The sequence below is a fragment of the Contarinia nasturtii genome, unplaced genomic scaffold (genome assembly GCF_009176525.2).
Source record: "Contarinia nasturtii isolate CC-2019 unplaced genomic scaffold, AAFC_CNas_1.1 Cnas_scaffold_493, whole genome shotgun sequence".
Lineage (NCBI taxonomy): Eukaryota > Metazoa > Arthropoda > Insecta > Diptera > Cecidomyiidae > Contarinia > Contarinia nasturtii.
The window spans coordinates 3,399,483-3,427,105 of NW_022197846.1; the positions used below are offsets into that span (position 1 = coordinate 3,399,483).

General features: G+C 34.0%; 1 protein-coding gene across 1 annotated transcript; it reads right to left on the minus strand.

Moving 5' to 3' along the window:
- Positions 1–1,704: 1,704 nt before the first annotated feature.
- Positions 1,705–26,102, minus strand: LOC116339142 (LIM/homeobox protein Lhx9-like). Its single transcript, XM_031764838.1, has 7 exons — positions 25,301–26,102; positions 15,464–15,905; positions 15,117–15,251; positions 6,964–7,164; positions 6,473–6,612; positions 2,616–2,851; positions 1,705–2,447 (listed from the first exon to the last, which is right to left on the minus strand). Exons 2-7 carry the CDS (start codon positions 15,547–15,549, stop codon positions 2,226–2,228), a joined length of 1,020 nt encoding a protein of 339 aa, XP_031620698.1. The 5' UTR covers positions 15,550–15,905; positions 25,301–26,102; the 3' UTR covers positions 1,705–2,225.
- Between the last annotated feature and the right edge of the window lie 1,521 nt (positions 26,103–27,623).

Below are 27,623 nucleotides of genomic sequence, written 5' to 3' on the forward strand. Positions count from 1 at the left end.
TCTCTCTCTCTCTCTCTCTCTCTCTCTCTCTCTCTCTCTCTCTCTCTTTCTCTTTCAATGAAGAATCTTGTGAAGAAACGTTGAAATTTTTGTCGCTCATATATTCAAATCGATTAAAACAATGTCAATATAAGAGTTTCCGAGAAACCAGGAAATTCAATTTTAACACAACGGTGTATGTTTTGCATTCAGCGCGCGCGCTGTTCCAACTTCCAATATGAGATTATTGAGCTGAAGCAGATGAGAGAAGGTCAGTTGATTTTCACACCGGTGAATGCGATTATGAGCAACAGAAAAGATAGAAAGAGAAAGACACCCATCTGTATCACACGCAGAGGGAGAATGAATGAAAAAGAAAAGAGAATGATTGCAACTAGTACTACCAATTCGTGTAGAGTTGGCTTTGATTTTAGTTCAAATTGTAGTGATTACAGTGATTTATGTGTGGCAAAGTCACACATAGTTTTCAGTTTAGATCAATGCGCTGGATGTTGTTGTTGTTTTTTTCTCGTTTCGCGCACGTATCGATCGATATTTCTAATGAATTTTCTGTCTGCGTTTTATTTTACATCAGCCTGGCTGCTGTTTTGTTTTCAAATGAACAAAAAGGCATACTGAATTGCCATTTCTCTGTCTCTTGTTCACCCGTGATTATCACTTTGGGTTTCACATTGTACTCGCACACGTTTTTCTTTGTTATGCGATTTGTTTTTCCACTAGTTGCAAACACGAGATCAGAATGAATAAAAAAAACTGCCAATTGAAAGTAGGTGACAATATTTTTGTAGAATTGCTTGTTTTGTTGTGGCGAACGATCTTGTGTTATCGTTATTGCACACTTTTTACTCAATATTTTTTTTATCTATATATACATTCATTTCGTCAGTGTTTCATCGACGTTTTAAATTTCTCAATTTTAATTGGCCACCTATTTCGACTCCTTATTCCGACTTGAAATTGTTTTGCACGATGTGAAGCGCAAGATTTCTTCTCTCCCTTTTTCTTGCTGTCGCTTACATTTTCTTTTTCTCTGTCCTTCTTACACTTGGTCATTTTTTCAATACCGCAAAATGTGTGTGCAAGATGTTGCATAGGAAGTAGACTAAATAGATAAGAACAAAACGGTGGGAGCGGGACGGTGCGCGTGAGCTGACCAACGTTGTTTTCTTTGTAACAAAAAACCTGACTGTAATCGAAAATATCCTAGTCAAAAAATGATCATTAGCATATTGTTTGTACAGTTTTAAATCTTGAACTTATGATAAATTTGTAAAAGTGAACGTGCAAAAAAAAAACTGTTTGTGTTCGTGGGTGAAAGCAAAAAAAAAAAACAGCACACGGTGTCTGAGAACAATCCAATGTTTCGGGTGTGGGTGTAATGATGTCTCAGTTGAATGATTTTGTTTTTAATTCGTGCGATCCATACCGATTTTTGCGTTGGAAGCTGTTTGTTTTGCTTCATCTCGCCATACTATGTCTAAATAAAAATGAAAAAATAAATGCAACATAACTTGGAATAGATATTGTATATTTCTGCTTCGTGCACCCGATATATTCAATCAGACAAAGCTTTTTTTTATTTCAGTTTTTGTTTAGTATTTTTCACATTTGCAATACTTATCAATTCATACAATGTACTTTCTTCATCACTCGTCACTAGGACAAATGTTGAATATATTTGTGTTTCTTTTTTTGCTAATATTTAATACCAAACCAAAAAAAAGTCATTGCAACGTCAATATCGTTTGCATATGGCTTTTATAATTTGAAAACTTAAAAATAAATAAATTACTTAGGGATTCACATTTGTAGTATTCTGTAAATTTCTTTTTACTGTTTATGTTTTCTTCTTTATCTCTTTGTGTGTGTTTTCAATATTCAAACACGCTGTGGTGTACACAAAACTCTAATTTAAACACAATACTAACCATTTTGTTGCCATTAATGTGCTAGTTTATTCTTTTAAATACCTAATGCAAAAAATACGCATATTTTGTTTTTTTTTTCCTTTTAATTACAGTTATAAATGTACACTTACACATACTCATAATTAAATAGTTTTAGTATTAGATTTTTCTTTTGTTTGTTGTGTTGATATAGGAATAGTTTGTTTTTTTTTGTAATTCTTTTATGTGTTGGAATTAGCGATTTGAGTCGCATAAAATGTTGTATTGTTGGACGAATGGACGATGCAATGTACGGCGCCTGTACGCAACACAATTGGATTAATAAAGCTCAGAAAATGTTAAATGGTGCATCTCTTCGAGTGCATGAGATGGTGTCATTCCGGATGTATCAATGTTACTACTGGATGTCGATTGAACACTTGGCGGTCCGCCAATAGTCAAAGGTGTTAACGGTGTACCAGACGTTGGATTGCCCGTTTGGTTGCCATCATGCCTCATCACATTCCGTCGCCACTTTGCACGTGCATTTTGGAACCACACCTATGAGACATCAAGACGAAACGAAAAAGAGAGAGAGAACGAAGTTAAATACCAATCATTAATGATCGATCTCCCTCGGTCTCGATTCTCATCGGCAAAGAATGCGCACACCGTTGTGGTGTGTGTTTTTATCTCTCAACCGTCTAATTACAAAGATTGCTCAATTACCTGGAGAACACGTTTCGACAGACCCGTTTTTTGTGACAATTGTTTAAGATCCTTTGCGTCCGGATTTTGATTAATGGCAAAATACGATTTCATCGTTCGCAATTGATGGTGTTTGAATGAGGTTCGCATCCGTTTATTGCGCGCTTGTTGCGTTAAACTACCGCCAGAGCCAGGCGATTGACTACCGTCATAGTTCAGATCCAATGACGTTGTCTGTAAATCCGTGTGCATCAAATCTATATGTGAAAAGAGGGAAACACAGAAAAAAAAACAATCAAACAATATATCTCTCTCGTTGATTGAGGCAAAAAGTTATACAGATTCATTTTCGGGCTACAGGATCAACAATGGAAATTCACCAATTTTTTGAGTGTTTACGAGTGTTTATTTCCTATTAGTGTCGAGAGTAACACTCACATTATTAATATATGCATTTATTATTATTTGTTATTTAACAATGCATTTGCATATTTCTTTCGCTCTTTGGCCATTGAATCGATAACAATTGAAATGGTAAATGTTGTTTCACATTTCTATTGTTATGATTTGTACTAAAATTGATCAGTAAATGGTATTAAAAAAATGATTCCATTGAAAATGAAAAGCAAATAAAATACAAAAAAACTGCTTCTATAAAAATTTAACACAAGTATCCACTTTCAAGAATGGAAAAACATTCAGTGGCTACAGCATCAACAGCAATGAAAAAAACATATCGTATTTATTGGCGCTCCCACTACAAAATCAAGAACATCAATGTGAATACGGGTTCGAATGAAGATACTTGAATGGTATTCGTGTATAAAAAAAAAAAAACAATACGATAAAACGTCACACTTTCAATGCGACATTGGACATTTTTGCCTTTGACATTTGTCACACGAAAATAATGTAATAGTATAAAATGTGTGCACTTCAAAAATAATAACAAAAAAACACAGAGAAAAGAATCATTATCGTTTCAAAAAATCAGGAACAGCAGCAATTACAGTTGCTCAATTGTGAGTGAGAAAACTGTGATTTTGTAATGTACATCAACATTGATTTTTCGAACATGAAACCGACCATTTTCGAATGAAAGTGTTACAAAATTTATCGCTTCCCTTTTTTCGATCCACATAATTTCGTTCGATCGGCCATTTGCCGTATATATATTCGATTCGGGTAAAACAAGCAGTTCACTGCGAATATATTGCAATGCCCCGCACCGCGCACCGTTTATGTGCAATATGGAATCCATTAAAGACTATGCACAACAGAAAATTCAACAACAAAATGAAATGAAACGAAAAACTTCACGCTTCGTGAGTACAATCACAGAGTAAGATATGGAGAAAGAATTAAAAAAAATGAAGTAAAGACTGTTGAAAAAGTAAGATATCATTATATCCTGAAACAAAATGTTTCAACAGCATGCGCAGTTCCATTTAAACCAAGGAGGAGGAGGGGGAGGAGGGGAGGAGGAGGAGGAGGAGGAGGAGGAGAGAAACGGCACGGATTCAAAAACATATTCACGCGCGCACTCACAAAATATTCATCTTGTTTTTTATTTTGTATTGCTTTTGCTCTGGATGCTGTTCTTTTTTATACAGATCGGCATCTTTTTTCACTCATTTTCATACGTTTTTGTTGCTTAGTATTTCGTTCGCGGTCTCTCATTGCATTCAGTGTTAAGACGGAAATTTATCGATAACAAAACTGAAAACACAATAATCGCGTGAGGAATAAGTATATTATAAAGTTAGCTAAAAGAGAACAATACTTGCTACATCAACAGCAGCAGCAGCAAGCAATGTAAGAAACGAAATAATAGCCACGAGATATAGACAGAAAGAGAATATTGCGAGAAAAAAAGCACACGAAGCGATGATGATAAAATAAGAAACTCCTTGTGCTGTTCCAAACGAAACCAATAATATATTCGATGCGTTTTGTCTGTTTTTTTTTCTCCTTCACTAATACGCTACCGCACTACATGGGCGATAGTGATACGCTCGGTGACAAAAAAGACTTTCAAATGAAAAAAAAAAAAACACAACCGATATGCGACAATATTGTATTTTGATTCAATCCAATGCACACACACTCTGTGTGCAAACCGAACGAGACCGAATCGGACAACAAAAAAACTGTACGTACAACATATTTTTTTTATCGAAAAACAGTAAATGTATTGACAATTCTTAGAATTTTGTCATTATCTAAAATTGAAAACATTCAACGAAACAAAAACGAGAAAAAAGAATCATCGAAAAGCAGATACGAAATGGCAAAAAAAATTCGACCAATGTCAAAATACGAACAGCCTAAAAACCAACAATTGGCCGAACGAGCCACGAGAAAAGAAAAGCAAAAGTAACGAACGACAATGATTCTTGTCGAAGAATATTGGCTGATGTTGTTGTTCAAAAATTGCTGGGATAGGTGCCTTTGCACAGAAGCAAAATTCGACCATGATATACTTAACTGAATGAACCATACAACGTTTTGCTCAGGCCACACTATAAAATACAATTCAAACCAAAATAGAGAATATCCAGGAATTAAAACGGACCACAAAACAGTAATGCGGTAATCAAATGAAAATCAATCGCCGCTGGATGCACAGCCATGCATTTCGTATGGTGTTGAGTTGATGAAGCTCTCAAACAGTTTGTTTTTACATTTAAATAACCGAGTGAATGTTATTGGTGAAAATAAAGGAAATTTATGGCGAAAAACTGAAGTAGATTCTTTTAATATGTATTATATGTTTAATCGATTTTTTCAATATAGTTTTGTGGGTGTGCGTGTGTATTTTTGAATCATCAGCTGAAGCATTTTTTTCTTCATTCTCACAGCAAGTCGTAGTTAGCATTTCGTTGAAGAGGAGCACAAAATGCTATAGTATGCAATAGACGTGATCTTCTGTTCATAAATAGTAAATAAATAAAAACAATATGGCACAGAGCCCACATTTCATAAGCCTCCCTTCTAGATAACTGCTGGAATTATCATGAAGTTTCATTTTTATCCATCCTTGACTGGCAAAAATGAAAAGGATCTTATTTCTTGTCGCTCTCTTTTTCGACATGTTTGCTTGCTGTTGCAAAAAAAAAGTTTGCCGTTAATCTTCATCATCTCGCGCCGCGTACTTTTTCTCTCTTTTTTCTCCCGATTTTATCCATTGTTTGATGTTTTTGAAGAACAAGAAACTGAACAGATGAAAACACGAACACCAACTAACATAAACATGGAATAAAAGTGATGAAATTAATCTGCAAAGAAGTCACGTTTCCGTAGTCATCTAATAATATGAACAAAATTTTATATGTAGCGCATGGCCAAAGTTGTCGATTCAATTCTTTTCTGTTGCGCTAAGTGAAAAATAAGAGAGAGAGAAAAGAGAACGACCTAAACAAAAAATTATTCGTTTGGCATTTTACGGGTGGCTGAGAGTGTCTCTATAAATAAGCCCCTATTTGTTGCAACACACACACACACATACACACCATACTCGAGTACATACTCGTAACTTTAACAGCATCCATTTCAATGCAGCTTCTTAATGAACTAGCTGAAGAGAGTTGAACAACAACAAAATGTTTGATTTTTTCGACTGATAGTTGCACGAATATATACAATGCATGTTTTTCCTATTGTTTGTCATCATAACGCACTAGAAATTGGCTAATTTTGGTTATTGTTTACTGCTTGAAATTGCGCAAACACATGAGAAAAAAACAACAACAACAACAACAAGCACGAGGATTAAGAATTACGCCAAAAGAGAAACAAAAAGTCGGTGAGAAAATTTAAATTGGCAAAGGAAGTCAACAAACACAATTATGAAGAAAGAAAAAAATAATCGTACGTACCCATTTGCATTGCCGTTCCTAAATTAAGAGGATCATTTTGATGGTGATTTATCATTAGTTTGCGTTTTCGTGGTCGACCCTTTTGTGCAGTACCATTGGTGGTACCCGTAAAAAATGGTGGCGATAGTGAATTCGACTCGCTGAACACATATATAAAAAGGAAAATAAAAACAATGGATAAAAATTAGTTGACAAACACAAAAAAAAAGACAACAACAACGACAAAGAGGCAATAAAAATTGATTCAATGAATGAATAAACGAAGGAACCAAAAACCAAGGGCATTCACTGAATTGATGCGGTACCGTTATTAGTTGATTTCATGAAATAAATTTTAAGATTCAACAGAGAAAAAAAAAACACTGAATTGAAGCTAAACAGATTGTGTGACATGAAACCAAATAAAACAATTCAAAATAAGAGGCAAACAAAGGTAACAGAAACAAGAAAAACAAAAACAAAAATTCCATAACGAAAATTCAAGTATTTACCTCAAAACATCAGCATCATAATGTTCACTGCAAAATACGCGTCCTTCTCGTACAGCTGCTGTATCGCCGGCACTCAAATGAATGCCACAAAGTATGCAGCAAAAACAGCCAACATGAAACACCAAATCTCGTGCACGCATTACCAATTCTGATGAACTGAGCCCGGTACCACATCGAGCACATCGTCGTGATGAAAACAATCTACAAATAACAACAACAGAGAGAGAGAGAGAGAGAGAGAGAGAGAGAGAGAGAGAGAGAGAAAGAAAAAGGAGTCAGGCAAAAATTGTATTAAACAGCAGAAGATATTATCCACACAATCAGCGATTAATATGAACAGCGCGTAGAGAAAAGTGAAGAAAACAAGCCAAGATCAAGGGAAGAGTACACGAACGAATAAGAACCCATGACCAAATAATCGATGATGATAATAAAAAATAATGAAATGGAAAATGGACGAATCACGAAAGAATATCTCTTGTTTTTTTTTTTCGCTGAAAATGTCCATAAATACAAAATAAAAATAATAAGACGAAAAATGAGCAAAACTAAAGTATATATTGTACATTTGCGCAGCGATAAAATAAAGACCGAACAAAAATGCGTTGGGTTCGAAGAGGAGGCAGCATCTGCAAGCAACAAAATGCCGCTACAATCGATCGATGGCAATGCCGATCAAAAAAAAAATCGACAACATAACGACACAAATTTGTTATTCCAATTTTAAATCATAAAAATAGCCCACGATTTCGAAAATGCAAATGACGCAAAGAAATGTCAAAACATCCAACAATTTGACATCGATTTCCCATTGAGAAATGATTTGAACTTCCTTTGATTGAAACGAATTTCAGTGATTTATTCAACTTATGAATGCTTTTTCGAACGATCCATGTCGCACCGCATTCACTTCAAGAATTTCATATCACAATGCACCTGCCCAATATCGATCATATCGAATATCATCTTATTGGAATCAAGACATTACATATCCAACTATCAACTGCCAAATTTCTAGATATGTAGAGAGATTTCATTACAACTACTAATTGGTTATGAATTTGAATTTATTTATGAATTCATAAATTTCAAAAGAGAAGAAAAAAAAACATATTCAAAATCAAAAGCAATGAATTAAAAATTGAATATCAAACACCCACCAGTTTAGCACAAAAGAAAACCACATTTGTGCCAAGCTGAATCCAAACCAATTTATACTAGAGTCGATTTTATGTATGTGTGTTGGTAAATAAGCTAAATTGATACGTTTATTCGCTGTAGGAAGCACAAGTAATTTCAAACACCGTTTCGCTTCATAAAATGATAAAAAAAAGAAAGAAAATGATGATGATCAATAAGTTACATCATTGGATTTGAGAGCTTGATTATGGCCCAGGCGCTTGATTCATTCTAATAAAATATATTTATTGTTTATAGTATGCCGCACTCAATAGTGGGAATGAAATTTTTGATTGTGTTACATTTGTGAGGGGTTTATTGCTGTGTATTATGATAGCAAACACAATATCCACATCACCCGAAAGAAATAAAATTATTGTTTTCTGTATGTGTAGGTCGAATGAAAGCTTTGAATGTGAATCTTTTATCGTCTTTTTCGAAGCAATAGAAAGCAGAAAACATTTTTAATGAATCAACCAAAACACACACGCATATGCACACATTTTTGATGGGTATGCTACTGTTCATTTTTCAAGAAAGAAAAAACCGATTGATTTTTTTTTCTGTCTATTGTGATTTTGTACAGGCAATCATATTCATTCATTGGACATCAGAAAGCGCGTCAATATCATTGTTATAGATAGAGAAAAAAAAGGTGAATGGCAAACATCGAGCATTATTTTTGAAACATGATAATTAGAGTGAGCGATAAACACTTTTATGGTGTTAACCAACGATTTCCAAATGCAACTGCAATTAATTATGGGGCTGAAAGAGTTTGAAAGGTAGTCCGAGCTATTGTTATACTTTTTACACATTTTCAACGATCATATCTGAAATAATTTGATTACCAACCGAATTTTCGACGGCATTAAAGAGTTTTTTGTTTACAAATCACAATAAATTATCAACATTTCGTAGTGGAAGAGATAAACATATCATAATGGAAATTCGAACGCGTAATCCGTGTTGAATATTATCGAATTATTATAAAAGGTTGTTTCCATTGAATTTTCTCTCTCTCTCTCTCTCTCTCTCTCTCTCTCTCTCTCTCTCTCTCTCTCTCGATATATTGAACATATGCGTACTGCGTCACTTCGTTTTCCATGTTTCGTCTTCAAGTGCATTTTGAATGCTCTCTCTATCTCTATATGTTAAATTCATGAATAATGGAAATTCCCGAAATGTAATATTCAATTCAGATGAAAACCGGACAATGGCAACGTATAATTTTCATTTTAGCATTGTTTTTCTCGCTGATAATATACATTTGTGTGTGCAACTGTTTTACTTATTCCTTGATTTGTTATTCATTATTCGTTGCATTTTAGCGTTCCCATTTTTTTTTTGCACAAAATGTCACACTGCTTCATGTCCATTCTCCCTCCTTTGCTACATTTTTGTTTATATATTTTATCTGTCGTTTTTCATTCAAATTTCCAACAGAGTTGGAGCCTGCAAATATTATACTTTTGTAATACATGTGCTGCGCACCATTTCTCCTGAAAATTTATTGATAGTGATTCTTTTCAATTCAGTCCATTGCATTTCTTCGCTGCAAACGAAAATTTTCAAGAAAGAGATTCATTTGATGGCGTAACAGCGTTGCCCAACTCTGTTATTTTATGTATTGGTTATGCATTGAGCATTGTGTTTTTTGTTGTACATTTTGAACATATTCCAATCTATCGGTTGAATTCGTGTGTACACATTATTATTCTGATCAAATATTGTTTTTCGTTTCAAATGTGTTAGTCCCTTTCTCTCTCAGCTCGATTTTCCATGTGTTTTACTATATTTATTTTATGTCTTTTGTATTCGATTTTAAATTTTTTTATATTTTTCACGTTTATTTTGACGTTGGCCATTTTGTTTGTAACCAATCTGGCAAAAAGAAGATGAAGAAATGTTATATGGCAAGCGTACACAAAAGACAAGTGCGAAAAGAATGAAAATACTAGCGAAAAGGCAAGCCTGCCAACCAACATGTGGATAATAAACAATGCATAGAAAATTATTTATCCTTTTGAATGTAGACGCTTTTTTTTCTCTCGCGTTCAACGTATGTATGGATTTTTTTTTGTTATCTTGAGACCGTTTGTATTGTATTGAAAAGAGAGAATTTTTATAATTTTATTGTTTTGTACGTTGCGAAAAAAAGAAAACAAAATCATCGAAATGCAACTCTTGGAATAACAAATGCAACAGGAGAGAAAAGCTGGATGAGAGAAAAATGAAAACGAGAGGTTATTGAAGATTTTATGCACAAAAAAGTGCTCGTTCCGTACGATTTCGCTATTGGAGCAAGATTTCGATACACACACATACACAAAAAATTGTAATATTCAGCAGTGCGAAAAAAAATGACAGAAACTTTATCAGGCAGGGCGGATTCACTGTGTGATTTTTACAACAAAATTTCCGAAATAATAATCGGCGGACATTTTTCAAGTATCACAAAAACACAAAGTGTTTACGTGCGTAAAATGTATGGCAAAGCATGGAAGCGAACAAGAAAATTTTCGAAGGAACAAACATTCTTTATCTCATCGACATGGAGCGCATTAGTCGCATTTCAGAAAAATATAAATAAAAATAAAAAAACAACAAGCACAAACACTCACGCACATTTTCGATTATCAGCAGCGAAAAACTGCCAAGTAAAACGACCGAATTCGTATGAAATACGTCTACGTTCGATTCGGTGGAAGAGTGAAAAAGATGGGAGAAAGAGAGCGCGCACCTGAAATACGACAATGCGAGAAAAGATGAAATGAATGCACAACGCTTGTATTTGTGCTCGTTACCTAAGCGCATTTAACATTTTCGTAGCGACGATTTCTTCCCGTTTCTGTTATTTCTTTTATTTATTCTCTTTTTTTTCGTTTTGTGTTTTTAATGTTACGTTTTTTTTGTCTTTTTTCACCCATCGCGTCTTGCGCGATTCGTGTTTGTTTGTCGCTGACTTCTTTTTGTTGAAACATTTTTTGAATTGTTCACTACCTATTTGCCCGATGCTTTTTATATGTTCTCGCACATTCTCGTTCCATTTTCCTTCGTCGTTGTTATTGTTCCTTTTGCCATTTCAGTCCCGGCTCAAAAAGTTTGTCTCCCAAACAAATCTCTCTAACGAGGAAACAAAGTTCAGTTGTCAGAACAACACAATTTTATACAGAGGATTAAAAAAGCTCATGATTTGTTCTGGTTCGCCCTTTTTCAGAGCTGTGTGTATTCATTTTGTGCACGTTTCGAAATCATCATACAAAAATATAACAATGTTTACGTTGGAGCTGAATCCATGAAACTATGGCAACAACGAACGGTTTGAAATTAAAAAAAGATACACATCAAATGAAATTGAGTTATGTTATCGATCGAGCCGAGGACCAGAATCATTTTTTTTTGTTTACGGCTTCACGTTTTCAAAAACTACACCTGCAAAATGGCAGCATATAAAGTCAATATGACATTTTTGCCATCGATTTCGAACCATTTAAAGAAAACAGTCAACAATTAACAACAAATCCAATGTAAAACGAAGCTTGGGAGTTGCATTTCCGATTTTTGCACAAATTATTATTGTAATTTGTTTAATTTTCGTTTGGTTCACATTGTTATCATAATCATAAAGGGAACAAATCGCATTTTCATGCAACCACACTCCGCGGTCCGTTGCGTTGCTAAGTGAAATTCTTCTTTAATCGCTTTGCCTGACCGATTTTTCTGACGTTTTCGTCATAAAGGAAAGAACTTTAAATTGGTCAAAATGTTGACATATTTGTGTTCATACAAGCCTCAGACCGGCATGTATGTAATGAGTACTACTACTTGACCACAAACGTACAGCACTACATACATGAATTATATTTTCATTTACTCAATGCATTTCCCATGTGAGAGAGAGACATTTGGTTTTGACACTTTTCTACTTTCTTTGAAATGATATGCACACATCAACATAACATAAACTGATGATGTCATTCATTTCCTTCGAATGTAAATAGAGAAAAAAAAAAATAATAAATGAAATAAGTCAACCGACAAACTTCCCATTTATGTTTCTGACCACTTGGAATGTAAATAAAAATTGTTTACCAAGAGTGAGTGACATTCAATCAAAAATGAAATGTTTATTTTATTGATTTATATATCATAGCACAGCGGACGGCAGTTCGCACGAGTGACGAAACCACATTGGTGTATTGAAAAGTTGACTCGCTATATATACACGTAATGTCCAAATGATTTCCAAATCCTAACCAAGAAGGCTTTTTGCCGCGATTGAAGTATGGTTGGAAAGCCCTTGGGCCATAGATCAAGAAAACATATCAAAGTTTGAAAATCGATCTACCTATCTTCAAAATATGGTCCTTTCAAGAAAAGGATCAAAATTCAGTTCTACGGCACTAAATGAGGACTTTGACCCCAAAATCATCGATATTCTGATTCTAGAGCTCAATATCTCTCTATCGATATCTCAAACGTCGAAATCAATCGATCCGTTCGAAAAATTTATTATTTTAAAAATTTCTTATGATTTTCCTTTAAAAATTTTGAATATCTGTCTGTCCGCGATTTTTCGTACTTGTTTCTGATCTTTTTGAAACTTTCTGTGATTGAGGCACATCCAATTGAAACACCCCGGACATATCACCTCGTTGGAAAGGTCTTGAAGTGAGCTATGGAATGGTACCATTTTTGGTTTAAAAATTTCAAAAAGTTGCCATTCGGCCGGACACATAACGGCCATTACCTCCAAAACCAGCCTAACTTGGTGCATTGAAAATTTCACCGATCTTTAGCCAAAATCTAAGCTATAAAACGCCGCATAGCTTATATCCCAGAAAATTCTTGTTTTCAATATATGGTCTTTGGTAGTGCAAATATGGCCAAAAATTGCCATTTTTCCATACCGTCGCTGTGGCACCTATACTTGGCATACCCAGGACATATGCATATTCGTTGGAAAGGTCTTAAAGTAAGCTATCGAATGGTGCCAATTGCGACTTAAAAATTTCATGTGGGAGTGGCCAAATTGGCTAAAAACCAAAATGTGACCGTCTGGTCGGTCACATAACGGACATTTTCTCGAAAAAGACTGCATATATTTCATCAATTTAAGCCCCAAGTCAAAGATAAAAAAATATGCATACCACAGAAAAAACCACATTTCCCCATTATGAACCATATTACTTTTCCGCACACACCCAGTGTGTAAGGTAAAGTATTGGAATCGGTCGAAAAATTAACACCCTCACAAAACATGTTTTCTGGGTGTTTTAGGAGCCCGGGAACACGAATCAGTCAATTTTTCAATGTCCGAATGTATGTGCGTGGTACCCTGTACCCTGTATCCTGTACCCTGTACGCAAAAATTTGTTAACACGATAACTTTCAAACAAGAAAAGTAATTCAAAATCTGACTTCACAGGATGAGTGCCGAGGAATAGAAACTATTAGATTTTGAGCGACTTTGGTTTCATCCATAGGAAAAATTCAATTTTTCTTCCAAAAGTGATATTTAATGTATTCCTAAACACTCAAAAACACACTTTTGGGTACGAGAAAACCCAATATGTCGTTAGTTTTGCGATACAAATGATTTTCGACACACTTTTCATACAAAAATTTCAAAAAAATTTGATTTTTTAATGATACAGGCATGGTGTATCATATCGTAATGAGCTGAAACTTTGCACAGGTTATTTTTTTCACGCAAAAATAACATTTCGAGAGTTTGAAGAGATTTCAATGCAAATTATGGGTACCTCCCGAACAAAATTTTGGATTTTTTGCTCAAAAACGAAAATTTTGTATGAAAACTCAATTGTATTGAAATTTCTTCAAACTTTCAGAATGTTAGCTTTTTGTGAAAAAATAACATCTGCAAATTTTCACATGATTACGATATCATACAGGCATTGAAAAGTCGTTCAAAAATTATTTGTATCGCAAAACTTATATCAGATTCAGTTTTCTCATGAATTCATATTTAAGGTAAAAGATACGTAATAAATGCATGTTGTGGATCACAGTGCGGAAAAGTTCATCTTACGGATGTAAGACATTTTATTTTATATCATTTTGATCCCAAAATATATTTGAAAAAGATTCAAACTCATGAGTCTTGAATCTTTGATTTGGAAAATAGCGCTTACAAAACAATTGATATCAAATAAAAAACCTCTATCGAGGTGGGGAACGAGTGACGGAACCAAATTTGAAACACAAAATTTCTGATATCAATTTCGTGACGAAAATAGTCAGGGACCGTGTCGCATATATTTATACTTTGTATGAACGCAGACGCAACATATCCGTCGCTGTTCGCTTTGTGCTGCGCTCAATAAATACAATGCACACACGAACATTTATTCGCATGCTTCATACATAACGGACAGCAATGGATATGTTGCATCTGCGTTTATACTTTGTATATTTATACTGCCTGCGTTTTTTATGCTAGTATACAATTATACGCGACCCGGTCCCTGAAAATAGTCGGTAGATATTTTTTCTGTGTACTGTGAATATAAACTTAATATACATTTGTAAATTCGGAACGTTGCTTCATTGCGTCAGTATGAACTCAAAGTAAAAAGGAGAAAATTTCTGGAACGTAAGTTTATATTCACAATACACAGAAAAAATATCTTCCAACTATTTTCGTCACGAAACTGATATCAGAAATTTTTTGTTTCAAATTTTGGTTTCGTCACTCGTTCTTCACCTCTATAGAGGTTTTTTATTTAATTCTCGATTCTGTGATTCAGTCACTTGGATTTGATTTGGCTTTGATGGTGCAAGATCTCCATTTTACTTTTGTATAATATAATTCTCCCCCTCAAAAGATATGTATTTAATACTCAAGAAAAGCAAAACGAAAAAAAAAACTGCTGTCCATAGAATCGGAGATAAATAATTAAACACAACAAAATGTGTAAGTAAATTTAAAAAAATGTCTCTATAATTACCGATAATAATCTTCTTTGCAGTAAATATTTCCCTCGCGGGCAAAACAACTGAGCTCAGAATCAAGCGGTTGAGAACAACGAAAGCATCGCAAACACGAACCATGCCACGATCGATCAGCAGCCAGGAGGTAAAATCTATAACAAAACCACATTAATTACATTTCACATCTAAAAATTATTATTAATTTTTGCTGTGATATATTTTACAACATTGACGATAAAGAGAAGCGTGAACAAGTTGTAACTAATGAACATTAATAATAATTATTTTTTTTTAACATAATTATAGAAATAAATGACAAAGATAAGCTGATTTCATTTCGAAAAAAGAACACACAGAAACTCACCGATCTCGAATGGAACGACCACAACCACCACAGCAATGATCGGCTGTTGGTGATGAACTATCAGTTGACGGGAGTTCTTTAAGCATTTTAAGTTAGTTTGTTTTATTTTTGTTAAAAAAAATCTTTTATCTTCAAATAATCACATTCAAGATTTCGTTTTTTTATACAGCAGCAGCAAATTATTTTTTGTTGAGAAAAGCAAAATGCGAGAATCGAAAGAAAAACAACAACGATATCGTCGCGCTCTATTGTTATTTAACTAGCTAACTTGAAGGCCGTCATCAGTTTTTCTCAAATTTATTCTCGATCATTTCAGGCTACAATTTCAGCACATTTGTGAAAACATCAAAAATCGATTTCTTCTTTTATTCTTCTTATTAATATTTTGCACACATTCGTACAATGAAGATATCATGAGCCATTGTGTTAGCGAAAAAAAAACCTGTGAAAAAGAGAAAAAAATTAATAAAATGTTGCAATTAATAAATCTTAAAATTTTATGAAAAAATAAATTAGAATAAACAACTTGAACTAATATTTTATTGTCACTGAACGAGAAGGTGAAACCCCCCGCGGATTAATGATTGAAGCAGATTGGATATAAATTTAAAAAAAAGCTTTGACTTTTAAAAGTCAAAAAATTTAATGGGTTAATTTATGTGTTGCCATCTAAAATGATGAATTCATGATTTAGCGCATGATTGTGTGGATTTTAAATGACACAAATAAAATCGTCGATAAATCAATGCGACCAACGAAATGACAAGCTTGTCGGCTGTTGTTGGTTCGGCGTCAATCGTTTTCTCTCTGTTTGCATAGCTGACATGCTTTTCATTTCAGATGCGCGCATGCAATTTGTAAATAAAATATCAAAACAACTCAAACAATTATCGGACAATTTAATACGTTTACAAATGTATGGCAATGGTCGCACATCACCCGATCGCAACACATGGCACAGCAAATATGCACGCGCCTTTACAAACAAACCGGAAAATCTTTATTTTCGAATCTAAAATAAATAAAATGTATACAAAAATTTGACTTAATCGATGACATCTCGCATGGTCGTAAGCGATAATAACAGAAGCGCGTCAGCCAACTGCTGATCGCTCTCAGTTCAAAGAGAGCGAGAAAGAGCAAGAATAAAAAAGAACAACAAACATCTCAATCGAAAATTCATAGCATTTCAATTGGAAATTTACTTTTAATTAAATGTGTGCTTTCAAGTTTCCTGTGCGCTAAAACTATATACATAAACTCGCGTTGCGATTCGCTCACACATAAATAAACGAATGCACACACACACATCAATTGGAATCTTTTTTGAAATTGTTTCGTTGTCTCTACGTACAAATTGATAAATGGCTTTTAAATGTTTTCGACTGGCTGCAAGAGCCGTACAACATGGGTACCAAATTAAAATCCACAACAAGTGTTGATGATGGTGTGATGGTGATGTGCTTACACTGCTTTGTATATTGCCAATAAAAACATGAAAAACTGTGATTCGTCACACAATCTCATGGTTCGCCCCGATTTCGATTAATTCAAGTGGAAATGCATGTATATATGTGTGCGTACATATAATGAGGTGGCGAGAGATGGATTTTGTGCAAACAACAAAAAGAAAAAAAGGCTGTACAACACTTAACAAATCGGACGAATCGACGAGAGAATGTGGAATTGTTTGGATTCACGCGACTATTTAAGCATACACATCTACTTAACGTTGAACACTACATGTTCTCTCTCTCTCTGTGTAGCTCCATGTGTGCATTCTTTGCGCAATACTTTTAGTCCACGCTGATTTACTTATATTTGTTTTTCTTCATTCGTATATAGTATAAAAGTGTAATGCAATGTATTCCCTTTTTGCTCTTAAATCAACAATATTAGCTCCGTTTAAATCGATGATAGCCACTAATTGCCACCAATGTTATAATTAATCGAATCAATGAATAACTTTTGATTAAAGAGTAAATTTATGTTCGGCATTTATTGTCTATAGTTCACATTCATTGTGATCAATTCGATTCTTTGAATTTGTTCTCATACATTCAATAAGATTCATGGCTTTTACCATCACCATTCTTTCAGCGATTTATGTATTTTGAAGGTCCGTATTGATATTGATTTACATAGACAAACCAAAAATATGCCTTGAGATTTTTTTTTGTTTTTTTTTTTTTTTTTTTTTTTTTCAAATAAATCTTCAACAATATTATCTTACATTTAAATGACATGATACGAACACCAATTTTCAGCGTTATTTGCATTATACATAATTGCATTCAACATTTCCGTTAAATGAAGAGAATCACAACATTGTATGACCATTCAAAAGAAGCCCACAAAAATTCATTGTAATCGAAAGAATTTTCTCCCATTTACATATCGTTAAAACCCAAATGAACGATTTGACTCGCAGTAAAATGCCATGATGTAAACTAGGTTTTGAATTAATTTTCAATTTTGGTTTTGTGTTATTGTTTGTTCGTCATGTTATATCCCATTATCGATTGATATAAATACAAAGTTCTCCAAAGTTTTTATAATTCAACTCATCCGTTCCGAAAATTTATTGTATCCACACGCCTACTCTGAGAATTTGATTAGTTTCCACTGAGCTAGATCTTTATTGGAAATGTGATGCAGTTTTAACACACCTGAATATATCTAATCAACTTGGCCTTCCGTTTGCTTGTCTTACATTCTCAATTTTATACAAAGTTAAAAGAAAGAGACTAATCATGGAAAGGAAATAAAGCAAAACACCTTTTTTGATTTTGTTTATTCGATCATTTGAAATGTTTTATTAAAAACAAAAAACCTATTACAGATGCATTTCGACTGTTCTCAATGAGTACATTTAATCTTAAAAGTTTTTTAAATTACAAATTATCGAATAGTTCTTGCATTTGTCTATTTGGATGATTTTTGTTTCAATATTTGCTACATCAACTGAACAAAACGATAACAAATAACAAAACTAAATCGAACAAAAATTCAGTTTCCTCTGCGTGGAAATTCAACATCGATTATTCACAGGTCAAGAGAAGCTATATTGTACAGAATATGAGTAATATCTACCTCAATCGATTTTGCATTTTGATCAAGAACAAAAACTCAATTTGACGATAATTGTGATTATTTCGTAACTACTTTTATACGGATTTTAACGAAAAAAGAACAAGAAATTAAAGAACTGATGCTTTGATCAGAACCTTTGTGCATCAGTAGGTTTACCGTCGAAATCGACTTTGGATTGTTGACGTTCGCAAACACATACAAAACATATTTGTCAAAGCAAGAGTCGGTGCCGATGCGATATAACTCTCATCACATGGCAAAACATTTCATTGGAATAACACAAGGCCATAAAAGTCATCAATTAAATAATCATTTAAATACCAAGACGATGTTTTTGCGTATATGTACAATTCTGCATTGTAGCAACACCGAACAGCTTCTATTATTTCTGATTTGTTTTGTTGGATGAATTCAAGTTACTTTCAAGCCATTTTTTTTTCATCATCATTCGGCTCTTCGCGTCGTCATTGGCATTTTCCATTTTACTTTATTGTCGTTTTTTTTTTCTTTTCTTTAGCGAACGTGCTTTCTTTCAACAGAACATATTCCATTGATCGCACATTTGTTGGCAGCACAACAACAGTAAACAAATCCCATTTCAGATGCGTATAAAATATATGTTATGGAAAAGAACAGAATGTGCGCTGCATTCCAAATATAAAAGTCAGCACAAAAGTATACGGACCTTACACGACAACGAAGAAGCGGCATTATGTCCAGTGAACAGTGATTAAATTTTGATAGAATTCTTCACTCAATTGAAGATTTCAATTATTCACTTTAATGAATTGTATTATTTTAAAGGCTTGTTTTTGTTGAAACAAATTTTTATTCATCAGTTTATAAAATGTGGCAGTTATAATCAATGCCAAATTCAGCCTCTGCTATTCACAATGCAGTTGTGTAATTTTCTGTACAAATAAGATGAATGGAAATTAAAACAACACAACACTATTTCATTTGTAAGCAAGCCTGTACGCAATTTGCGTCTTTCTGATTTCTTACATCTTCTCTATTGCTATACGTTTGCGAGTGTATGCATTTCTGTTTTATTCCATTTTATTTTCCTTCATACGTTTTATTCGATTCATTGGATTGTTCGTTCTTCTGAAGGAGTAAGAGAGAGAGAGAGAGAGGCCTCAGAAACAGAATGCGCGCGACATAACGATGTCGGTTCTCTTTTTTGTGTATATAATTTTTGTCAGCCATTTCAACTGGCTAGTGTCTTTTCCATTTATAACACAAACAATGTGGATATTATTTTCTTCTTGTTGCAAGTATTGGCTCATTTTCTTCATATCTCTCTATTTCTCTCTCTGTGTCTGTGTTTGGCCAAGATGACCGGGCCATCGATGAGTATTCATCGGTTGCAGTAGCAATATCATTTTATGTCAAATTGGAATCACAAAGAAATCCAGCCAATAGCGCAAAAATTATGTGACAATAAATATAAAAATTGTATAACTTTCTGCATAAATCTACACTGTTGACAGACGAACGAGAAATGAATAAAGAAAGCAACTACAAAAATATCAAGAGTGCGCCGCTGCACAAGAAAAGATGCGAAATAGCGCACATGAAAAACCATGAGCAATAAATTTAAATCAATCTCAATCCCGAAAAAAGCAAAAAAAAAAACTGACTTTGTTTTTTAGTACGCAATGCTTTAAAGGCTAATTTTATTGCTGTTGTAGCAAAATCCAAACCAAATCAAAATGCATGCACATCAATAAGTTCACATACAGAAGCAGAAGAGCTGCTAGCGCAAGAAACAAACTCAACAAAATTTAGAATATTATGCATGAATACATCCTGCTGCTCAACTTGGACGACATGTAACGTACATACCAAATAATATAAATATAAGCATATCTACCAAAAAAGTCGATCGAAGGCAATACAAAAGAGGAAAAAATCAATATAAATGCACATAAAAACAACATTGAAAAACAAGCCAAATCACAAACATTTTCACCGCTTGCTATTCGGCTGAAATAATTCGTTTGGGCTATGCAGCTTTTGCCCATCAAATAGTTGATATAACTTCAATCAAACAAAATGAAGGAAATGAAGAGAACGACGAACGGCGAACGACTGAGAAAACAAATCGAATAATTTCGTATAAAATGGACAGTGGTAAATTATGGTCGCATGCGAACTGGTTACCGTAATTCATCAATTTGGATGCGATGCATTACATTTAGAATACAACTAAGGCGAATTACAAGAATGTACCGTTTAAGATTTTGTTTTTGGTCTTGTCGATTTTTTTAATGCGAATGAAAGAGAGAAATATCAGTCGCGGCCAAATGTTGAGCAACCAAAAAAAACGCAAACCTTCAAATAAAAGTCATATAATAGACGGATTCCGTTTTTTTCACTCTCTTCACATGGTTGTTGACCAAAACAAATGTGAAAATCGGAATTTTAACAATTCGTAATTTTTCAGCATTTACAAATACGCATCAAATTGAGTGCCTTTTGTGTCATACGCCGTAAAATACCGAAATCAAAAGCCAAAAATGGATACACAATACCTTCGAAACGAAAAACTAGTGTTTTACACAGCCAAAACAACCCGGCATTTTTTTTCTCATGATTGCTTTTCTTTCTTTTTCCAGCTCTACTACTGGAATACGGTTAGCAACACTAAATCTGTGAATTTTTCACTTAATGTAAACATTTCAGCCATCTATTTTGCAATCATGCCAACGAAATGTTGATGCGCGCATCTAATGCGAAAACATATAATTTTACTATTTTGATTCGAATTGTGATCACCACCTTATATGGCATATCATTTCGTGAAATCCAAATCGGCTAATCGGTCGTTGCAATCTGTCTACCATCAATTATTGCATAAACGTGTAGCGTATGGAAAAATGGCAAACCTTTCATTGCATTACAAACAGTTAAACGGAATAACGAATAAGGCGAATGAATTACCATATGATTAATTGAACGCCTCAGAAACACATATTTTGGATGAATGTTTGTCCAGAGAAAATTATCGCAGTAAAAAAAATTTGGTGGTAAATCCAACACGAAGAAAAGCAAAAAAAAAAATAAAATAAAGAAAGAAAGATGAGTTCTTACTCTTACAATTAATTTAACTCCTTTTTGTCCCCATTAAGATTTCATTTTCTAGTAATTCATAGGAAAGATCGATCGCAGCCAACACTAATTGCGAGCAAACAATATATAATTAAACTAAGAGCAAGAAGGCGTTTATTTAATTGTATAAAAACTTTTCATACACCAAAAAATATTTAATGTTTTTGCTCTGATGCGTTCAATTGAGATGCGAGAATCAACTTACACTATAGCCCATCAACTCACAACATCGATATATACAAAATTATAAATGAAATGGATGAATCGTGGATGCATCGGTTTAGTTGTCACATAAAAATACATTTAAGTCAACGACAATAAGAGAATATCCTTTTTCCCGATTTATTTCTAATAATTTAATTGCAGATATGAATACATATCATTCATTTATTTGCATTTATTTATGTGTAACTTCGAATCATCATAGTGTAATAAGGTATGTGAACACATTATCTTAATTTACTTGATGGTTTCGATTAATTTGAGTCAAGCCAAATGCTTTTTCATTTCAGTTTTATTCAACTTACTGAAGCAGTATGATTCAATTAATCGATAATACATACATATATAAATATATAGAGCTTTAATTAACTCTTCCCATTTTTTTTGCTCTCTTCTTCAATTGAATCGATAAAATGTCTCTTTTATGCCGTCTTCTTCATATCTAAATTCATTCGATTTAGATTCCACACATATAAATGTATAAAGTAATGTATTAATGTTTTATTGTCATTATCTCGTTGCATTTTATTTGTCACATACTCGAGCACACACGTTATAATGTACTTTTAATTATTGCTTTATCTCTTTCAATCGTAAAAAAAGAACTCAGGAGTCATCGTTGTGAGTGCGTATGTGTTTTTCTTGTAATATCAGTTGCATGTATATCGATAGCAAAAGATAATGCAATAAATTAAATATTAAGATATAGATCGATTGAATCGCGTATTTTTATGTCTACATCGTTAATTGTTCGGTTAATTAATATAAATGTGTAAAACGGCAGTGAAGTCGTTCTGAAAGTGATGATAAATGAATGCAATCGGGAGAAAGAGAGAGAGAGAGAGAGAGAGAGAGAGATAAATATGTCGGATACTGATGGATCAAGAAATTACCATTGGATTGCAAAATAGAAAAGACGACGCGCGAGCCAGATGCAGAACTCGTGCTAAAACAGCAGTGGATAGAAACAAAAACAATAAAAATATCAATGCCTTCTTCCCTCCTGACTTCTTGTATGCAATGCAATACAGATGCTCACGGGCAAAGTTTTTTCTTGCCCAAATCCCAAATGAAAAGAAGAGAGAGAGAGAGAGAGAGAGAGAGAGAGAGAGAGAGAGAGAGAGACGAAGAAGTAATATGAATCAAACGATATTGAATAGATGACATTTTAATAAGGCCAAAGATGAACATGATTACCGCACATCGATTTCTTTCGGTGGAATTGATCATTTCGTGTGTGCTTTTTTTCAATTCACATTCAATATAAATTGCGATCACGTTATCATAAATCATTCTCTGAAAATTGATTTTTCTGTTCAAGTCGTTACGCTTTTGTGTAACATCGTTTACGTAATAGCTATGTTTACTACAAAACAACAAAATTACGTACAAAAAAAAACAAGACGCGTTGCGAGTTGATTTATTTAAAAAAAGGATAAACAATTAAAAGAATCGTCGGCAATTCTTCGAAATGCTTCAAATCACGAGTCTCGAGATAAGGAGATAATAAGAGAGCGTGCAAAAAACCGATGTGCGGTTAAGTTTCGATATCGTAAATCCAGTTATAACTCTTACGGTTCAGTCATACGAATTGATTTGACTGCTTAGGGACAGTGAAAATACTATCGCAAACACAAACACACTGCCACACACAAACAATAATTAGTTTTTAATCATACGCGACCTGTCCAAATCTAGTGCAAGCACGTAAAAGAGCTCATTAGATTGAATGGTCGGTAATGCATGTAGCTCATCATGCTATGGTAAGTTGCATCGAGGTGGTCAACATTTTAGCACCAATCATAAACTGACCATTTGGTAATATCACATTGGGTGCTGCTAAACAACAACAAAAACACATAATGGTTTCAAGTGGATGGCTTGTGTATGTCAACCGCCAGCAGTGAATTTGTGTTTGGAATGCTAAAGACGCTATTTAATAAATAAATAATCCAAACTCATACACGATGGCCATACACCATAAACTACATGTATCTAATTTGAAATCGATCTGATTACTGCGCACGATTTGCGCGCGCGCTCCATTCGGACGTGTGTGTGTATACGTATATATATCGTTGTCAACCTGTTTGATTGACTGGTGTTTGGTTTGTTGCATTTGCCACTGTAATTATAATTTTCACTAAATAGATAATTAATTGCGATTATGTGAGTTTTAATTAATTTGCTGCGTACAATGAAATTTTATGTTAAACGAATTGCTGATTTCACACTCAGAAACCAGCACCAACATCGGTGGGCTTTTCATCGGCATACGACCTCACTCGCTCGCTTGTTCACTCAATCGCTTTTAGTTCGTGGTGCCACACACATAGAGCCCAGTGTTTTATGCACCGCAAAAGACTTTTCTACATCATTTACATTTTATGTTCATTTTGTACAAATTATTACAGCCAATGCATACTCCAGGTATGCATGCAGCATTTTTCGCACCGTTCAAATGTGCTGTTCAGCACAACAGAAAATTTGTTGCCAATTGCACTTGATTCGCACGTAAAACGTTTTCATTTCCATTGTTCTATAATTAATTGAAATAATGTTTTCTGTCTCTCTGACGTTTTTTTTATGTACAGAGTGTGTGTATTTTTTTAGTTCTTTCTAAATATGTATATATGCTGCTTACTCTCTTACTCTCTGGCTTTCGATCTCTATCTATCTTCCTGTATATTGAGCCGATTGTTTGCCCTCGATGCATCTACGAGTATATTTAAAAAACAAGACACCGTACACACAATTCTTAGAGCCAATGACACCATTTCAAAAAGATGCGTTTCTCACAAATAAGTTGTTCGTCGCTTCTTTTTTTTTTGTTTCGTTGTAAATTTTGAATGCTTTTTTCTCCCCTTGTGTACACACAGTTCTCTAAAAGCGTCATTTTAATCTTCTTTTTTGTGTGTGCATATTTCGTTTCATATTTGCATTAATTGCGCTGTTAAAATTCACTGTTTTGTAGTTAAATTAATTAATTGCGCTTTTTTTTCTCTCTTGAAATCTCTCATCTCTTACATTGTAGCTGTAACAAATTTATTTCGCGTTTAGCTCACGCATCGAAAGAAGTGGTTGTTTTTTTTTCATCGTTGTGTTTATTTATGATACGCTTAGACAAACATCGACGCATTTTAATTGTGAATTTTCACGTCACGTTTTTGATAAATAATTGCATCTTAAATTTATTATATTGCACAGCCGGCCAACAAAAATTTCATCATATTTAAATTTCATTTAAAAAAAAAAAACATTAAATACACCAACATTAATCGAATCACGTTATCTATGCCACACATTTAAATAATCTTTCATTCGAACAAACAATGTTCAACAATATGTAATTCTTAAGCAATAGAAACTATTTGTAAATAATAATAAAAAAAATAGTGTGAACGTTACCATGTGCGTCTCGATCTAATGACTGAGTGTTGACCGTAAATTGTTGTGAATGATGATTTAAAAGGTGGCTAGTTTCCGTTTGCACATGTATGCACTGAACTAATTTTCCTCATCAAAACACACAAATTTGTACTATTTTCGTCTTCTTGGTCCGTTCGATTTCAATTGAAAGAGAATGACAAAGGGAACATACACACACTATCAAACGTATGACGTATCAAATCGCACAATATTTTAGATGATCGCGTGTAATATAATGGTGATATCCTTAATACCGATAACGTAACGATATTTACAGTTATTTAACGTCAAAACAAATACCGTAATCAGTATTACACACATGCACAACTGAGTTTTTGCAATGGTTTGCGATAAATCAGAGAAATACTGCACTTATCGATTTTAAAATTCTTAAGTATTTCCGTAAATGATAAAAATCTAAATCGATTGATTGACAGTGAAACAAAAAAAAATTATACGAATAACACTTTGATGATTATATATTTGAATTTTCTGGTCTGTTCACTTGGTTAAAAAAATTATTGTGTTCGAATATTTGGGAATTAGCGCACGTTTTTCGGTTTTGTCGAAGTGTTGGGTCTTTGAGAAGGAAGAAATCGAGTTGTAGAGAGCAACGAGAACATGTCATGAAATGAACATGATTCGTGAATGTTTGGACTGAAAATACACAACACACGGTAGTGAGAGCAAACACTTTGTGGCCGTCGCGCGACAGATACAAAATACTAACACCCGTGAGCGCGTTACAATCAGTCGAAAACGAAAGCAAAATTTCAACTAATAGTACAAATGGTACAAAAAAACATCTCTGATTCTTTCCTCGTGTGTTCTATAGTGTGACACGCGTGTATATGAATGAATGTGTGTGTGTGCGCACAAGGGACTGTGAATGTGTATTTTATTCTTTTTTTTTACATCTTCAGTGTCGCTCCGCTCTTCGCCTTTATTTATTTATTTATATTATGTTTTTTTTTTGTGTATATCCATCGTGCCGAACGGTGTTCGTACGTGCCCTATACCTACTCTCCCTACGATCCTGTGTGTGCACACAAAAAATAAGCTTGCATTTTTATCTAGTCCCAGTTTGTACGAAGCCGGGAAAAATCCTCATCTTTCTTTACGTATGTATAATTGTATATATACAAACCAATCTCGAAACGCGGTCTCACTCCGAATAGCGAGCATTGCACAACGTTGCATATACATGCCACACATACACATACAAATCTTCGACATATATTCAAAATCCGTCTGTGAAAACAAATCAAAACACACGTAGGCCCTTTTTACATGACGATTTTTCACAAACAGGAGAAGTTCACGACGACAACATACAAACAGCAGCAGCAGCACCACCAGCATGTAACCGAAAACCAAAAAAATATAACCTGGCAAAAGAAAGAAATAACAACAAAAAAAGTAAATGAAAATAAAGCGGAAAGCATACAATCGATGTGCGCGCGGTATGTGTGTACAAATGAACAGAGCGCGCGCGGTTGAAATGAAAACCGAAACCGAGGAGAAAAAATTCACTACGAATTTTCTATATATACATATATATAATAAAATGTTAATACAAATACAAACATATACGCGTACACACACATAAACACAACCACGATGAACGGAAGGGAAAGAGACGAAGACTGAGAATGAGACAGAGAGAGGGGAATACAGAAAAAGTTATAAGGAAGCAGCAGCAGAGAGAAGAAAAAAAATACTCGAAAATACCGTGGTATCATCCCATCGTCTGTATACTGTGTAATCTTCAACGCATTTGAATCTCGAGCGCTCGCTCTCTGACACATGTATATAAGTGCAAAACGTATGCGAGAATTGAACAGAACACAAGATCATATTGTATGTGCCTACAGCAGCAGTAGCTACAACAGCCAGAAAAAGCAACAGAAAAAAAACATCACTAACAATGGTAACAGAGCCGAAAGGCCATTCGCTACAGAAGCAACCAAAAATGTTACTACTCACATAGAGAAACGATTCGGATGTTGATGATGAGACTCTTTATCAGGTTCGTGAGCTCATCGTCGCTTTCCTTTCAAGAATAAAAATTAAACCATACAGCATCGTAATCATACACATAGAATTTCGAATTTCTCTTTACATTCCATATTGAAGAATCATTCTACCTATAAATTTTTTGGTGGTTTTTCGTCTTTGGAATGGTATTATATATGATTCTCGATGTGATGTGAATCATTCAAAAAATTCAACTCTTTTTTTTCTTTTTTGTTGCATTTAGTCATTATTTTTTAACTCCGGACTGTTTTAGCTCAAAAATCAA

Coding starts and splice junctions, on each gene's coding strand:
- LOC116339142 (XM_031764838.1), bottom strand. CDS start 15,549: ATGCTTAAAGAACTCCCGTCAACTGATAGTTCATCACCAACAGCCGAT. Junction 7,165..15,116: donor TGCAAAGAAGATTATTATCG/GTAATTATAGAG, acceptor TGTTATTTGTAG/ATTGTTTTCATCACGACGAT. Junction 2,448..2,615: donor TGTCGAAACGTGTTCTCCAG/GTAATTGAGCAA, acceptor GATGTCTCATAG/GTGTGGTTCCAAAATGCACG.